An 18,549-nucleotide genomic window follows, 5' to 3' on the forward strand; every position below is an offset into this window, starting at 1 on the left:
CCCTTCTAGAATTTATGTGATTATATTTTTTGAAGTTAGAATGGACTCTTTTTCACTGTTATCAGACTGGGAATTTTAGATCTAAACAACTCATTCAAATTATTATTTTTTTAAACCTGTATTAACCCTCTTGGTATTTTCACCGGTTTATTTAAACCTGTTTCTCCTGATTATTGGCCCTCCAAATGTGACCTTCAGAAGTAGTTGAACTGTTGCAATGTGTTGCAGGTTTCAATGCTGTCAAGTTGACTTCTGACGAGGAAAGCTCCATGGGTGTGGAGAAGTCAGAAGAGGCTCTTGCAGTGAACACTTACACCAGCAGGAGGGGACTCGAGCCACACAGGGACTATGGATATCACGAAGCAGGTTTGAAATGGATGAAGCCATTCTCAGTAATCACACGTATGCCAGTTCGTGAAAGATTAAACTCAGGCCATCCTACAGCGGCGAGGGGAGATTTAGGAAACCTGGCTTAATTTCAAGGACGATGTGCTGGTGAATGTTTTGAAAATGCATTTTAGATAATGGTTCCGCCTAAGATTCACGTAGGTTGTTTAAAAAAAAAAAATCCCGTTGGAGACTGATTGTTCAGCAGTTTTCAGAAGTTTTGCAATTGGGAGAACAAGTTCAAGAGTTGACAGAAATCTTGAGGAGGAATTCCAAACTTGGGTTTGTCACTTTTTTAACATTCCCTGCATGGCTGTATACTTAAACACCAAGGTTACTTGGTTGTAAAGCACTTGGTGATGTCATGAAATTACAAGGCTCAGTGCAAGCATCTCAGTTATTTTTTGAACAAAACAAAGTGCTGGAGTAACTCGATGGGTCATGCAACATCTGAGGAGGGAATGGACCTGCATGTTTCAAGTCGGGGCAATTCTTCAGACTTTATTTTTTGTTTTATTTGTTATTTTTCACTTTGTTTTTAATCTTTATTTCCACAAAGTAAAATAATAGGGGGTGGGGGAGGGGGGGGGGGGGGGCTAATCCAAAGACACTTTATTTTCATTTATTGGTCAAGGTTCCTGCATAAAATGGGTGTGCCCTTTGTAACACAAGGTAAAATAGAGACCTACTTACTGCCAGCTGGAACTCTCCTCACAATGACTAAGGTGCAACATAATTTGTGTGGGAGAATAATTACCATTGCAGCATGCTGGGCATTCAATGCTTGGAAATTTCTTGACATATTTGTTTGTCTTGGGAGTTAAGTCAATGTGTCACCAAATCTTTATGTGGTAGAGATAGCCCATGAAGTAACTCGGCTATATCTGTTAATAGGCTTCACGTCAGCTCCTAGTTTCCTTCTGATTAATTTGAGAGCGTGTTGCAAAAATCTGCAATTTTACCATTAATTGACTGTTCTCTGGGACTGCCACAATGTTACTTGAACATCTTGGTTTCACCTAAAATATCACAACCTTGGTCAAGATGTTGAAATCTTTGACAATGTATAAAACAATAAACAGAACTTCATTCCTTTCGATCGATTAAATTTACAAATGAAGCCGGAAGAGCAAAAAATGCCATAGTATATTACAAAATGTTATTCTTTCAAGTAAAATATTAGACTGTAAATAAATTGGGAAATAAACCAATTTAAAAATCTATTCATTTATGGAATGAGCTACCTGAGGAAGTCATTAAGGCAGGTACTATAACTATTTTTGAAAGACATTTGAACAGGGACACGGATAGGAAATGTTTAGAGGGATATGGGCCAAATGCAGGTGTAAGTGGTACTGGCTTAGATGGTGCATCTTGGCCGGTAGGGAAGAGTTGGGTGGAAGGGCCTGTTTCTGTAGCCTGTGACTCTTACGGAAGCTCGCAGCTTCTGATAAAGACTGGATAGACTCGGCTTGTACACGCTAGAATTTAGAAGATTGAGGGGGATCTTATAGAAACTTACAAAATTCTTAAGGGGTTGGACAGGCTAGATGCAGGAAGATTATTCCCGATGTTGGGGAAGTCCAGAACTAGGGGTCACAGTTTAAGGATAAGAGGGAAGTCTTTTAGGACCGAGATGAGAAAATCATTTTTTACACAGAGAGTGGTGAATCTGTGGAATTCTCTGCCACAGAAGGTAGTTGAGGCCAGTTCATTGGCTATATTTAAGAGGGAGTTAGATGTGGCCCTTGTGGCTAAAGGGATCAGAGGGTATGGAGAGAAGGCAGGGATGGGATACTGAGTTGGATGATCAGCCATGATCATATTGAATGGCGGTGCAGGCTCGAAGGGCCGAATGGCCTACTCCAGCACCTATTTTCTATGTTTCTAAATATCAAGCAGTCGGAGCAATGAAACAGAAGTTGCCCAAGAGTAGCAAAATAATGTCCACGACACACCTCTTCCCCAATGTGCCGCCTTCTGTGGGTGCTGCAAGAATCTGCAGCAGCGGGGACCACGTGCTCAGCCAAGGCCAGGAGATTCCACTGAGGCAGTGAGCTCCGTGCCTTGTTGAGAGTCAGGTTCGATTGATGTATGTGGGGATCAGAAGCATTATGACTTGGCATCGCCGCTGTTCGTTGTGCCACCCACCTTCCTACCTGAAATATATAACTGATGGGGGAGATGATTTAGCCTATGAATGAATTGGAACAAATTCCTGAAGAACCTTGTAACCATCAGATTGTCCTTCAGTTTCCTGAATATATGTCTCCTTTTCTTGAATATTTGTTGGCATTTGCTATCCTCCAACTGCGCAGTGATCCAACTGGTAGAGCTGCAACATCCCAAAGACGTGCAGGTTTGTTGATTGACCGGCCCCTGTAAAATTGCCTCCAGTGTCGGGAGTGGATGAGCAAGTGGGATAACAATTGTATCACTTTTCCTGCCACCAAGCCAGGCTGACCTGGGATTTTAACTGAGGATGGCTTGGTTTGCATTCTCAGCAACATGTTGCTCGTCCAACCAAACCACATGCAACAAACTCTATACTGCTGACGTGCTGGTGTTTTATCAGAAGTTGTAGATGTGAACAATTCTCCATTCTTTCCGTGGTGCAGGACTTTTTGTTTATTTCCCCCTTTGTTTCCACCAGTACAATACAGTTTATTTATTGTGCACAGATAATAGTCTCCGAGTCTCCAATCCAGAGAAGGGAAGAAAACGGCAGCAGAATTCCAGCAGGGATCACGAGGCATCACGCAAAGTTCGAAGCTGCTCAAAGATAATGAGCCTAAAGGAAACTGTAAATGTCAATGGTAAGCATTTGGGAAAACCTTACAGCTTAGAGCTTGTGACACATTTGGAAAGTTAAACTGTGAACATGTTTTTTTCATAACACAGACACAGCAGTGCTATGTTTATATTTTGAAGATAATGATCTGTGGAATAGTTCATTATAACATTGAAAAAATACTCAAAATGCTGGAGTACCATAGGCAGCATCTCTGGAGAACATGGATAGGTGATGCGTTAGGTTGGATCCCTTCTTTACATTCTATCTGAAGAAGGGCCCTGACCTGAAAACCAAAATTGCTTAGGTTTTACCAGGTTGCTTTGTCAGCAACAACCTGGTAATTTCTTCCAGCCTCTCCCAATTACGGATGTTTTTGTATTGAAATCTTCCCTCTTCTCTTCACATCCCCCATTTGCTTCATTGCCTGTGCTCTCTGACCTAGCTTGGCACAGCACACTTTGATAAAACTATGGCTGAGTGTATGTATCCCTCCAGGGCCAGAACCCTTTCAATTCTCTAAACACCTGCAGTCTGAAAAAGTGTCTTGACCCGAAACGTCACGCATTCCTTCTCTCCAGAGATGCTGCCTGTCCCGCTGAGTTACTCCAGCATCCAGCCGAACGAACCTCCACCATTCCCTGCACTCTTCCAGTTCCAGCATCTTGTGCAACCCAAACATCTTTTGCTCCAATGATGGTGAAGTGGCGACTCTTGGATGTTGTTACCCGATCTATAAATTACTTCAGTTGCAATCTCAGCTGCAACCTACCAAACTTCCCAATTCTGGGGCTTTTCATACTGAAGTGCAGAAGTCATTTTCAATCCACCTTTTCTCTCCTCACCTTCACAGCCTGACACTCGCACCTTAAGTATCTCTGCCTTTCCATCTCACCCAGTTGTTTACCTGTAACAATGCCCCCTGATGTGGCTAGTAGTTCGAACCTGTGAAGCAACCCACTAACCTCCACAAACCCTCAAGATATTTTGTGACTTGAACGTTGCTCTATAAATGAGGCGCGGAGTAGGGAAGATTGAACTGCTGTTGCATCTGGGCCCAATGAGGGGTGGAGGGGAGGGGGAGGCAGATGGTGGAGGGGAGAGGGTGGAGGGGTGGCGATGGGGTAGGTGGGAGGGTGAGGCAGGGTAGGCGGGGGGGGGGGGGGGAATGGGTGGAGGGGGAGCTGGGGGGGTGCAGGCGAGGTGGAGCCAGCGGCTAGAAGGTCAGAGACAAAGACCAAACAAAATTGCTTACTTTCCCTGGAGTAAGTTGCTGCTCAATATGACAGCCTGTGACATAGTGGTGGTGGTTAGTTCAGTGTAATATCTATAGGAAATGGAGAAAGGCACATGTGAAGATAGGACTGCTGAGCACAGCAAAGCTCTGCGGAGATGCAGCATTGCCTGAGTGCCTGCAAAGCTTTGGGGAGGTCGAACAGGAGAAAAATGGGGAAGGTTAATCTCAGAATATAATGTATTGATTGGCAGTGGAGAACATTATAACCCTTTTGTGTATTCCAGCCCTTCTGCGCTGCTTTGAAATGCATTAAAATTATTTTTTCTAACAGATTGCCAATGCAAAAAAAAAAAAAAAGCCCAGCTCTCCCTCTGAGACCCTGTGGTAAGGCTGTGACACGAGTGGCATTTATCATTGTAACTACCACTGTCAGAGGGGTTTTATCGGTCATTTGTTTCTGTCAGCCATGATGTCAGGGCAGTGTTGCTCAAAGATGGATTGCAGTTCAGAGGTCACGTTGCCAGTGCCACAGGATTTAATGGGAGCAATCATAGTGTTTTTTTAATATATCTATTTTGTTTTTGCAGTTACATGACAAAGTTGTGAGTGCTTCGCTTTCTGGACTTGTCCATTTATTTTGTTTTGATGTTTGTTTGGAGCGCCAGTTGATGAGGATGTCTCAAAGTCACCTTTCCTTTCTCTTTGCTTCCTCACTGCGAGTGAGACAGTATTAACGCTGCCTCCTTTTTTTGTCCCCATCACAGACTCTCTCCACTTTCATCAACCACTTTCATCCTCGCCTCCCACTCCAGTCTCAGCACTCGTTCAGTATTCTGTTCCCTCTGGAACTAAGACCTACCATTTTCTGCATTCATGAGATCATATGTGATAGGAGAAGAATTAGGCTATTCGGCCCATCAAGTCCACTCTGTCATCCAATCATGGCTGATCTATCTCTCCCTCCTAACCCCATTCTCCTGCTTTCTCCCCACAACCTCTGACACCTCTGACGTTGCCTCCACAGCCTCCTGTGGCAAATAATTCTGCAAATTCTGCAGACCCTCTGACAAAAGAATTTCCTCCTCATCTCCTTCCCAAAAGAATGTCCTTTAATTCTGGGTCTATGGCCACTAGTCCTGGACTCTCACACCCCTATTCCCTCCCATGAGTTTGCAGAGCAGACAGAAGGACACTATTTCCTCTACTGGATGTCGTGGACACAACTACATCAGGCGTGATGTCTGCACCAATCCTTTATGGAAGGGTCCCTGATGTGAAACATTTAACTGGTTTATCTTTCCACAGAAATTGCTGGACTAGCAGAGTTATTCTGGTATTTTCTGGTTTTGATCCTTACAGTTGAGACCTGAACTAACACCATGCCAACACCCCCCCCCCCCCCCCCCCCCCCCCCCCCTCCCATCCCCCGCTTGAGGTGTGAGGTTACCTGTGAACCCCTTAAATACATCCTTGTTGGGGCAATGTACAGGTTAAAGGACCATGCCATTCAGAGAGAGCTTGGTTTCATTCGGAGAAACAGAGAACATCACAGGTTTTTTTTCCCATGGTAGAGGATTCATAAAAATAGAGGCTTAAAGGGGAGATATTTAAGACAGACATAGGCGCAACTTTTTGGGTGGTCTGTATCTGGAATGAGTTTCCAGAGGAAGCTATAGGAGCAGATACATTTATGACTTTAAAAGAGACATTTGGGTATGAAGGGTTTAGCCAAGAGCAGGCAGATGGGGCTACCTAGTCTGCTAACTTGGTCGGCATGGACAAGATGGGCTGAAGGGCCATTTTCTGTGCTATACAGCTCCATGACTATGACAGATGTTGAACCATTGGAAGAGAAGCCAGTAAACACAGTACTGAATCATGTGGCGGAAGAGATTGGTCATGAAATATGTTCTCAAAGCTAATTACGGCCTCTTGTGTCCGAGCTAGGTTCGTACTCTTCTGATATCTTTTCATGGAAGCAAAGCCAGAGGTTGATAAGGAAGTTGCTCGGACCACCCCCCATGCCTCCAAAGAGTCCAACCACTACACGCGACACAGAAGACGGGAAAAGTAAATATCTTTCAGGTAATCTTCAAAACTGTCCAATGAAAGAACAGGTGACTTTGCCTCCTGGTGTCTCCTTCTCCTGCTCACTCATCATGCCTTTTGTGATGATTGATATATTCTGCTTGGGGGTCAGCATTCCTCTTTGCAATGTTTATTTTCTTGCTCAATAAACCCTTATTTTGTCTCCTTTATTATAATTATTATTTGTTGTCAGCTATCATCAACTGTCAGCATCTATTATCAAATTACTGTATGATCCTTCCATAAATTAGCGTGTAGTCTTGGTCTTCCAACCTACCACATTATGGACATTGAACCTTTTCTCAGGAACTGTAATGCTACAATACTGTAAAACTATATGCTGCTCTCTGGTATTATTCTCTTTGCAGCACATGTTGTGCTTGTGTACGGCTTGATTGTACTTGTGTAGATTATGGTCTGATTGAATTGGATAGCACAGAAACACGTTTTTCTCTCTACCTTGGTACATGTGACAATAATAATCCAATACGAATTATCGTCACGTGTATCGAGGTAGAGTGAGAAGCTTTTGTTTGCGTGCGATCCAAACTATCGTAACTTCCTTAATACTTCTTTTTTTTTTTTAATATATTTTTTTATTAAAGGTAATCAATTACAATGCTTCAAACAACTTTATATCAAATTAATTCAATTTGCATTAAGTAAAACACTAGTAATACTTATCTACTATTTTTTTAGAAATAATGATAGAGAAAGAATAGAACAGTTATAAATCATTAAGAGAGTGATTAAATAATAATTTGATTATATATAAGAAAGAAATGAGAAACGAAAAAAAAATAAAAAAAATAAATAAAAATTGAGAAACCACAATATGTATTATTAATAACACTACTACAAGTGATATTATCGATAAAGATATATGTTAATTCCAATATAAAAATGAATTATTCTCACCAAATCCCGCAGGGTGCACGCCGAGCTGTGTTGCCAAGAACAGCTACTTCTCTAAATACTGTATATATGGAGACCATATCTGTTCAAAAGAATTATACTTGTCCAATAGGACAAATCTAATTCTTTCCAGATGTAACGTCTCCATCATCTCTGTTGCCCACATTTTGGTTGTGGGGGATAATGTTCCCTTCCAAAATTTCAATATGATTTTTTTTCCCAATTATCAAACAGTAATCAAAGAAATTTCTTTGATTTACTGTAAGTGATAGATGTAAATCCGGAATTCCAAATATTATTAGCTTTGGGTTAGGGTCCAATTTAACTCTGATGACTTCAGAAATAACTTAAAAAATTTCTGTCCAGTAATAATTCAATTTAGGACATGTAACGAAACTATGTATTAAATTTGCCTCTGCTTTCTTGCACTTATCACAAATAGCGGAGAGATTCGGAAAAATACTATTTAATTTAGTTTTCGAATAATGTAACCTATATAATACTTTAAATTGTATCAGTATATGTCTGGCGTTTAATGAACACCGGTGTATTCGTTGTAGACTTTCTTCCCAGTTTTCTTTTGTTATAGCCAATCCCATTTCATTTTCCCATGCTTGACGATATATTTCCGTTATTGGATTCTCCTTATCCAAAATGATGTTATATATATAGGCTATTAATTTTTCTGTATTTGGATATAAATTAAACAGTTCGTCTAACAATCCTGCTTCTTTATCTTTATAATCTTGTGTATTGGATTTAATATAATCTCTAATTTGTAAATACCTAAACAAATGTTGTGGAGACAATCCATAAATATCTTGTTGTGCTTGTGTATGGCTTGATTGTACTTGTGTAGATTATGGTCTGATTGAATTGGATAGCACAGAAACACGTTTTTCTCTCTACCTTGGTACATGTGACAATAATAATCCAATACGAATTATCGTCACGTGTATCGAGGTAGAGTGAGAAGCTTTTGTTTGCGTGCGATCCAAACTATCGTAACTTCCTTAATACTTCTGCGTATCGCAATGTGCTACATAACTCCGGGAGATTTTTAACCTGTTTCAATTGCTGGCTATGTGATGGGCTCCATTAAAGTTGGCATCTAGTTCTACATCTAGTTCTGTTGCACATGTTTGTGCATAAAACTGGTGGTAAAGAGTGAGTGGAAATCAGCAGTGTGTGACTTGAGAAACTGCTTGTGCTATTTGTGAAATATTAGCAATAACTTAGCAAGAGCCGAGTCTCATTCAGCAATAAAGATACCCATTTATAACGGCTGCAAATATCTTCCAGAATGTTTATTAGAGAGGAAATTGGTATCCCTCTGAATGTATAATGAATTCTCAGATTGGCATTAAGGATCCAGTGAGAATAGTTCTTTTTTTTTTTAGCATTCTTTTGAATGCACTGAGCATAGGTTAATTGAAAGGATGTTTTAGTTGTAGGTGTGTGGTGGGATTTTTGTTGGAACTTGCCTTGAATCGGGTATAGTTTGGAGACCCTGTATAGAAAAGAATAAATCTGTTATTAAAATAGCAATTAATGTTATGATGTATTTAATCATTTTAATGAGTTTGCCAAGATGTAAATGTTCCAAAACCCTGGAAAAACCTTCCTAGCTCTGTGTTGGTCCTACCCACGTTTGTTTTTTTTCTTGCTTTACATTCCCTGCTGATAATGCAGCACTTCAATGTAATTTGTGGTATTTTTATTTTTTTTGTTTGATAACACAGATGAGCAAGTCAAAAATCCCATGGAAGGTGCAAGATCAAGATCAACACCTTTTGTAAAGAGCCCGAGGCGAAGACTTTATTTTGCAAACGAGGATGAAAAACATTATAATTCCATGGAAATAGGATCATTGGATGCTGTACAGCCGCATCTAGAATCCATGCAGGTAAATATATCCTTGGAGGGTTCACAGTTGAAACAGACAGCTGCAATTAACCTAGACATTCCTTGGAAGATGGGAGATGGTGGTGAAAGTCTTGAGGGCAAGTCTGGAGAAGATGGTCAGAAGAGCCTCGTGACTCCTAAGGGACACAAACGGCTTTTATCTCCTGAAGATGAGCAAGGTGGCCCAAACCGTTGGAGCAGCACCTCGCCAACCACCGATAGTGTTATGAAACAGAAACATCATTTAGGAGCCAAGAAACGACCTTTGTTTCCAAGGTGTAGAGCAAGTTCCTCCAGCCCGCTGCAGAACAAAGCAAAGATGGAAGTCCAAACACAATTCCCTGTGGCCCGGAGTTACAACACGGATGAGGTCCGTGAGTACATGACCAGGCAGATGGCCAAGCATAAAAGGAAGGAGAGTGAAAGGAAACGGTCAGCAAGGCAGGCCATGGAGGTGAAGAAGAAGAGACTGCAGGAAGTCTACCGGAAACAGAAGGAGGCTGTCTCCAAGCAGAGGAGATGGAAGCAGCGAGGCTCTCTGCCTGCTCAGCACTTTGTGGACGGGTGTCGGGATTCTACAAAGCCAGTAAGTTCCTGCCCCTCAGAATATCGTTTCACCCATTTTCAATTATCAAATTTGACTAAATATTTCCATAAGATTGTATAAGTCTTGGTTTATATTTCTTTGTGTGCAGAAGTTGTTATCAAATTGTTCAAGAAGATTAAATGATTCTGTTAAGAATAACTTTTGCCTCTGGTGGTTGAATCCAGAATAAAGGGACAGTGTTACCTTAAAGTTACACCTTGGCTGTCCAAGTGTATTATCATATAACATATAACCATATAACAGTTACAGAATGGAAACAGGCCATCTCGGCCCTTCTAGTCCGTGCCGAACACTTATTCTCCCCTAGTCCTATCTACCTGCACTCATACGATAACCCTCCATTCCTTTCCCGTTCATATACCTATCCAATTTATTTTTAAATTATAAAATCGAACCTGCCTCCACCACTTCCACTGGAAGCTCATTCCACACAGCTACCACTCTCTGAGTAAAGAAGTTCCCCCTCATGTCACCCCTAAACTTCTGCCCCTTAATTCTCAAATCATGTCCTCTTGTTTGAATCTTCCCTACTCTCAATGGGAAAAGCTTATCAAAAAACAATCCACTTGGTGAAAATCTCTAGCTTGTCCATTCTGAAAACCTCTTCATATTGGGTTCTGATGGGAAATTTGAAGACAAATTCATTGCTTTTACATTGAATGTCAAGTTTATGGTCATATACATTAGTATGGTGAGGTACAAGTACAATGATAATCTTGCTTGCTGCAGCATCACTGGCATGTAGAATATGGACAACACACAATCAAAAATTATGCATTGATTATCTGAGATATTAAAAAGGAAAAGGCTGTGCAAACATAAAACATTAGTGTACAACAATTATAAACCATATTCATGCAAGTGCAAGAGGTGGTCCATAGTGTTCTGTTGCCGAGGGTGAATTTGATTAGATGAAGGTTGGTTCAAGAACCTGATTATAGGAAAGTAGCTGTTACTGAACCTGGTGGTGTAGGACTTCTGTACTTCCTGCCGGAAGGTAACTGAGAAAAGGGCATTGTCTGAGAAGAGAGATTGTGGGATCCTTTGTTAGATGTTGCCTTCTTGAGGCAGCACCTCGTGTTGATGCTTTCAATGAGGATTGTTGTGTTGGTGATGGACTGGGCTTTGTCCACCACTCTCTGCATCCTCTTTCAGCAATCCTACACGTTAGAATTCCTAAATCAGGCCATAATGTAACTAGTCAGGATACTTCCTACAGTGTTGGAAGGTACTGCAGTTGCTAGTTAAACCAAAGATAGACACAAAAAGCTGGAGTAACTCAGTGGGCCAGGCAGCATCTCTGGAGAGAAGGAATGGGTGACGTTTTGGGTCGGGTCTGAAGAAGGGTCTCGACCCACACGTCACCCATTCCTTCTCTCCAGAGATGCTGCCTGTCCCGCTGAGTTACTCCAGCTTTTTGAGTCTCCTTCCCACAGTGCATCTGTGGATGTTTGTTAGCATATTTGATGAGGTGACTAATCTAAACTTTTCAGAAAGTAGAGGTGCTGTTGCACTTTCTTCACGATTACATCTACACGCTGGGCTCAGGACAGCTCATCTGAAATGTCGAAGTTGCCAAGTTGCTCTCATCTCCAGTCCACCAGTGAAAACTGGTGCATGGTCTCCCAACTTCCCCTCTCTGAAGTTGGTGATTGTTCCTTGTTTTTGTTCATGTTGAGCAAGATGTTGTTGCCGTGGCACCAGTCAACCAGGTGTGCTATCTCTCCCCAGTACAATGATCCCTGACCCCATTGCTGGGGAATGGTGGAACCGATCCCAGGGGCTGTATATTCCTTATGATCTGGTGCCTCACTCTGTGTTCTTTACTGCAATAATACCTGCAGCCAGTAACTTTAGTCCTGGATGTTGTTGTAACTTGGCTGAAGTTGTTTGACTAAAACCACCAATGTTCTTGTACACCGTGTGTTCTTGTGCTGGAATTTGTAACTGACTATTGAACGTCTCACTTCTACCTCCCAGGAGAAGAATTTGGGATCGGCTCCATTGATAACAGATCGGGCAGCAACAAAGGGCAGGCCAGAGTCTGGACACTTGGAGGAGAGGTACGGTTTACTGGAGCCATGTTTGGGGTTGTGAAAATGTTTCCAATATTAATATTCCTCCCTCAGATTACATGAGCAAATGCTTCATCGGATGAAGGAGCAAGCCGCAGGAATCGGGACAGCATTATCTGTGGTGTTGTGCTGTCATAGTTGGCTTAACTCAATGCAGCTGAAGAAAGTGAATACTCCACAGTCTTGGTCAAGGAGGAAAATGGTCCAAGTTCAGCTCCGACCATGGCGACATGAAACCAGAGGGGCTGAGGCTCCTGCTCCTCTTCTCTTCTGCACAATAAAGCCGTGAGAGGGTAAAGAAGGTCTTGGTTTGGTGACTTATGTCCCTGTCCCACTTAGGAAACCTGAACGGAAACCTCTGGAGACTTTGCGCCCCACACAAGGTTTCCGTGTGGTTCCCGGAGGTTGCAGGTGGTTGCCGCAGGTTGTAGGTAGTGGAAGCAGGTAGGGAGAATGACAAAAACCTCCGGGAACCGCACGGAAACCTTGGGTGGGGAGCAAAGTCTCCAGAGGTTTCCGTTCAGGTTTCCTAAGTGGGACAGGGGCATTACTCTGTGATGCCTCATCAACCATACACTGGGAAGCTTGACTAGGGGCTGGAGCTAATGCCGTACCTTTCATAATGTGACAGTTTTAGAGATAGCCCCTCACTCGCATGATGAATGAATCAAACGTGATTGCATTGGCACTCGCATGGGCCTGGCAGTATATGCGGAGGTACGGAAAGTGTACTTCACCCACCGTGACGAGCAGTTACTGAGTGTACCCTGCGCTGAGCTGAGAGATTATTAATTAATAGAACATAGAACAGTACAGCACAGGAACAAACTCTTCAGCCCACAATGTCTGTGCCAAATATGATTCCATGTGCTTATCTAAAAGCCTCTCAAACATCACCTTTGTATCTGCTTCCACCACCATTCCTGACAGCATATTTCTGGCACACACCGTGGTCTGGGTAAAGAAAAAGAAACTTGTCCTTTAAACTTTGTTCCTCTCACCTTAAAGCTTTGTCTTCTAATCTTTGGCATTTCCATTCTGGGGTAAAAGGTTCTGAAAATTGTTCCTGCTCCAAGCTTATCTATTCCCTTGTTGAACATCTGCACTGAAGCTGGAAGTACTCTGATTCTCAGTCTTGCAAAGCCTTCAATCATGGCCTGTCACGTGCCAATTCCAGCCTTCACATGAATTGATTGGGTTCTCAAACTGTTTTGCCTGATTTTAATTCTGTTTAATTGAGGACTCCTCTGGTTGCCCCTGCAGCGTGCAACATGCTGGCCAAGGGTCACTCCAAGAATTCAGGTTCCTGCTTAGTTCTGTCTCTTGTGCTTCACTCTTCAGAGTGGAAAAGAGCAGAGAAAAGGGCAGGGCCTGAGCAAGGAGCAGCCACGAGGAATGCAAATGCTAGAATCTTGCAGATGCTGGACTACACAGTGCTGGAGTAACTCTGCGTCTGGAGGAAGGTCCTGACCCAAAGCGTCGCCTATCCACGTCCTCCAGAGATGCTGCCTGACCTGCTGAGTTACTCCAGCACTCGTGCTCTGGTTTCGTTTCCACATCCCAAAGACTTGTGGTTTTGTAGGTTAATTGGTCTCTAAAGTTGCCTTTCATGTGAAAGTAATGGATAAGATAGTGGGATAACATAGAACTAGTGTGGATGGGTGATGATGATTGGCATGGATTTAGTGGGCCAAATACATTGTTTGCCTACTGTATCTTTGAATCAATCAACAGTTGCCGCTTTTCTTTCAGATTTCTAGCATTTGCTGTCTTTAAAATTCACTATGGAGTGCAAATGTGATTCCACAATAAGTTTCTGGTCAATTGGAATTTTTTTAATGGTGTGCTTTATGTAAAGATATGTCTTTTGTTACACAGTGAGTCAAGCCAACAGGAGCTGCACTATCTCACAAGGCCATTTCACAACTCACAGCCTGGACAGTGCAGCCCTCTGAAAGTTCAAGACCTGGAACCACATCGTTGTTCACCAAAGTCTCCATCCTTTCCACTGCTCACTAATCGGCCCCTTGCAACACGGGAGCAGGAAGCGAGTGACAACATCACCTCCCACTCGGCCTTTGAGTACAGGAACAAGCAGCAGCGCCTGGAGGCCCTTCGATCCATGGCCAATGCCCTCAGCGGCCGAATTGAGGATGAAGTGAAGAGATTGGGTGTGGAGAAAGGGAGTCTGTCAGGTCCAGGAACATGCGTCAATGACCAATGGAGCGGAGGTGGCTTGGTTAGACCTGTGGGACCTGATGCCGCAGTCACGTTGGCTAGTTACCATGACCATGGAATGGAATGGCAGAGTGTCCCAAGTGCTTGCCTGGACACATCACCGAGCGTGCCGACTGACTTCAGTCTCCTGCCCAAATCTCCGCACAAGAGTGGAGGCCAAGTAGAAGCTGAGAGATCACATAACAGGTGTTCTGGGACTGGAAGTGACCTGGAAGTCAAGACACTGGTGGACGACCTGCTGCACAGTCCCTCGTCTCAGAGTGGTGACTTCCTGTGGAGTGACTCTGAACCTTCAACAGAACGTGAACTGGTCTGCAAACCCAATGGGTCAAGTAAATGGCTGCTGGATGCAGAGAAAGGTAGGACAAGTTATTATGTGCTTGAGTCCAGCTTCCTCTGGTTTTACTCCCCATTTACCTCGCATGGTCCCTCTGGTTTCAGCAGAGTCTGATACTTCTGTTTCACCCTGCCTGATGATGTAGGTGCCACCTGCAATCCAGTTGCCCTAAGCAACTGAAGGTGCTGTATCCTCTGGGAAAGGTACTGTATATACAATAGGGTGACTTGCATGGCTGTTGTGAAAGGTGTGTATCATGGAGTGAAAGTTTGGAGTCACAAGCAGGCCTGTCCATGTTCCAGAATGGAAGGGTGATGTGTATAGGAAAATAGGTACAAAAAGCTGGAGTAACTCAGCGGGTCAGGCAGCATCTCTGGAGAGACCCTTCTTCAGCTAGATCTGCTCACTGAAGGAGTTTTTGTGTCGCATTTAGGTTTTACGCTGTTTTTCCAACATTTCCTGTTGGGTTATGGTACCTGGTAGTGTGTCATAAAGTCTAAGTCATGGAGAACCATCTCCCTCTCCATGTGATGGGATTAAAAGCAAAGAAAAGCAACGTGTGATTCATATCTTAGAATGAAATTCCTTTTACTCCAATAACTTGGAATTGTCCCTTGAAAGCAACTTGAATTGAGGTGACAGATCCATCATTCTCATTCTCAGTTTAAGAAGGAACTGCTGATGCTGGAAAATCAAAGGTAGACAAAAATGCTGGAGAAACTCATGAATTCTCCATCTTCATTCTCTTTTTCTCTCTGGCATGTGACCAGAGTCTGATAACCTGAATGAAATATAATTTTTTACCAAGACCCTGGAATCAGTTGTTAGGTTTGCTGAGCTCCAGCCCTCTGTGAGTGCAGTTGGTGGATTGACTTTTCCTTTTGCCTTTTTATCTCAGGGTTGGGAGAAATGTGCGATGATGCTCTGGGGACCTTCCGTCAAGGAGACCATCAGCTGGAACGGAAAGCGTGTGTGGATGGAACTACTACTGATGCACACCAACCTGAGACCATGTTCCTGGGCAGAAGGTAAAGCAGATAGACGGTAACTGAAGCTCCTTGTTGCAGACACTAGCTTCTAAACCCAATCCTTTTGCAACAAGCTCGATGACATCCTAACACAATGGTGGCATTGCTAGGATGCAAGTGAGATGTTGCAGCTCTGTTCAAGGCATCATATAAAAGTGAATTGTTCCGGTAGTGTGAGATAGTTGGAATAATTAATATGTGGGAGGTTTTGCATTTCGCCCGAAGAACAAATCTTAATATGATATAGGAAAATGTAAAATGCTGAAGGAACTCAGTGGCTAAGGCAACGTCGGTGGAGGGAATGGACAGGTGCCGTTTTGGGTCGGGACCTTTCTTCAGATTCAACCTCTGGACCTGCTATGAAACTTCTGATGATGGAGTGTTAATCTGATGCACCATCTCTGTTTATTTCTCCATCGATGCTGCCTGACCTGCTGAGTATTTCTAGCATTTTGATTTTATCTGGAACATCCAATGTCTACATTTTTTAGCTTTTGATTTCAAAGTATTTTACAGGCAATAAGTTTCCTCTGAAGTGTGATTGTCGTTGTTAAAAACACTGCCCCAAGTTCTCACAAAAAACATTGTGATAATGACCAGGTAACTGACTTCAGCACTTCTTCTTTCGTGTGGCGTGCACAGCCTAAAGTTGTTGGACAACTTGTTCCATTTGATCTTCCGTGTGTGCACGTCTAGTTGATTGCATTAGTCGAACCAGGGCGGACCACGTGAAGGTTGCAATCTTCCACCCCACTTCAGCACTGCTGACTGACTATAACTATCCCAGGTGCCACTAGTGGGGCAACATGTGCACGTCATAAGTTCTGGGAGCAGAATTATGCCATTCAGCCCATCAAGTCCACTCTGCCATTCAATCATGACTGATCTACCTTTCCCTCCCAACCCCATTCTCCTGCCTTTGCTCATTAGTTCTTTAGGGTCCTTGAGGCTAACCTTGGCCAGTGGGGAGGAGAGTGCCCAGTGACTGTCTTAAACACTAGATAGCATTGGCTCGGCAGATTCTCTAATGCCATTCTGATGGAGTGCTCAGTGGTGCCACCTTTTGATTACAAAGTTACGTTGATCACTTGTCAACTCTGTCCTGAGGAAGAGGGGCAAACTCTCTGTGGTGTTGGATTGGGACTCTGACAAGAACCAATGGGTTAGATCATAGAACAGTGAGGCACATGAATAGGCCCTTCGGCCCACGATGTCTGTACTCAACATGATGCCAAGACTTGGATCAAGGTGAGGATCTGACAAAGAGCAAATCTTGTCTCTATACATAATACATATCCCTCCGTTCTCTGTGTATCCATGTTCGTGTGTCCATCCACAAATCTCTTGAATGCCACCATCATAATCGGCCTCAACCACCACCTCCAGTAGCATGTTCCAGGGACTCGCCATCCTCTGTCTGTCATATGGTTTAAAAAAAAAAACAACAACTTATCTTGCTCATCTCCTTTAAACTTGGCCCCTCTCACCTTAAAACTATACCTTGTAGTATTTGATTTCTCCATCCTGGGAAAAGCATTCTGACTGTCCACCTCATCTATGGATTGTTTGAGCGACAGGGTGTGACCGACCAGAAATGCTGCTTGGGTTTCAGTCGCACGCGCAGTCGGCTTTTTTGGGCAGTCCAGGACATTAATAAGTCGGCATCAGCTATTCTATTCTAAAGAAGAGATTACTAGGTGGATGAAGGAACTGATCCAAACATGTGCTTAACATGTCCTTGAGTGAGTGCAGCTCCAGGGAATCTCTTGTCCAGAATCGTGGCATTCCAGACGATACTGACCACCCTCTTTCCATGCATTGGGGTTTGGCACAGTGCGACAGATGGAAGAAGGTGCACTATCTCCCAAAAGACCCACACATGACTTATGAAGCAAATTTGTCTGCTCTGCAGCAAAATAAGTCTCATGTGGGACTCATCAACTACCCCAGTACCCCACAATGTGAGACCCTGCCCTCAGATGGTTAAGACTTTAAACGGCATGTGAGAGGGGATGCGATAGCAAACAAAAATAGGATTGGCTTAGAATGGGTTCATTAATATCCAATTGGGGCTTATTTCCAAATGCTTCATGCTTCTGTGTGCCTGTAAATTTATTTATTTATTTTAAAAAAAAATTATTTATAATTTAATTCTTTATTTCGAACAGAATAAAAGAATATAAAGCAAGTGTGAAACAGCATACAAAAAACAAAACAAGAATATTTATAAATTGGTGGAGGATATTCAGTATAAAGTATTACCGATGGTATAAAGGTAAAATGAACAATAGTTGAGGAAGAATTGGTGATGGAGTTCTTTGTTAAGGTCTACACCTCTAAAAATTAAAACATCATTATTTCATTTTCTGGCAGTGTGATGTATGTTTGTTAAACGTGCGTTCCGGCAGCTAGCTGTCCACAAAAGTACTGGGAAGAGTAAAAATGTCCACTGTTTAGAAGAATTAGAAAACTATTTTCTTTAGAAGATGTGAGCATTTGGATATAGCTGATATTGTGAAGGACCTCTGGAACTTTCATATAGATTAGAAAGTTAATGTGCAGGTATATCAGGTCATTGGGGATGTTTGCTGTATGCAAATTGATGGCTACAATTCTCTTTGTAACAGTAACTACTACACTTCAATCATTCTTCACTGGCTGCAAACCATTTTAGTATCTCCGACAGATGTGAAAGGCGAGAAATTATTATGAATTCCTTTTTGAGGCCATTTGTCCTGTGTTTGCAGTACACATTGTGGCCCCGCTCTGGCAGTGGAGGAGGCCCAGGACAGGAGAGTCAGTATGGGAAAAGGAAAAGGAGTATAATGGGAAAAGAGTTTGCAGTATACCTTTTGTCCACGGGATGGCAGTGTGACACTTTTTTTCCCCTCTTCCTTGGTGCAAACCTGCAGGTCCTGCACTTTTTGATGCCATTCTGAAT

General features: G+C 42.8%; 1 protein-coding gene across 1 annotated transcript in view; it reads left to right on the top strand.

Moving 5' to 3' along the window:
• The first annotated feature begins 232 nt into the window (after positions 1-232).
• The window catches only part of ccdc187 (coiled-coil domain containing 187), a 68,798-nt gene continuing 50,481 nt past the window's right edge, over positions 233-18,549 (top strand). The window contains exons 1-7 of the mRNA XM_033048635.1: positions 233-366; positions 3,069-3,203; positions 6,363-6,500; positions 9,161-9,909; positions 11,911-11,993; positions 13,884-14,602; positions 15,479-15,608. Of these exons, the coding sequence (XP_032904526.1) occupies positions 270-366; positions 3,069-3,203; positions 6,363-6,500; positions 9,161-9,909; positions 11,911-11,993; positions 13,884-14,602; positions 15,479-15,608 (2,051 nt within the window). The 5' untranslated portion in view covers positions 233-269. The remainder of the gene's footprint in view (positions 367-3,068; positions 3,204-6,362; positions 6,501-9,160; positions 9,910-11,910; positions 11,994-13,883; positions 14,603-15,478; positions 15,609-18,549) is intronic.

The sequence above is a fragment of the Amblyraja radiata genome, chromosome 32 (assembly GCF_010909765.2).
Source record: "Amblyraja radiata isolate CabotCenter1 chromosome 32, sAmbRad1.1.pri, whole genome shotgun sequence".
NCBI classification, from domain to species: domain Eukaryota; kingdom Metazoa; phylum Chordata; class Chondrichthyes; order Rajiformes; family Rajidae; genus Amblyraja; species Amblyraja radiata.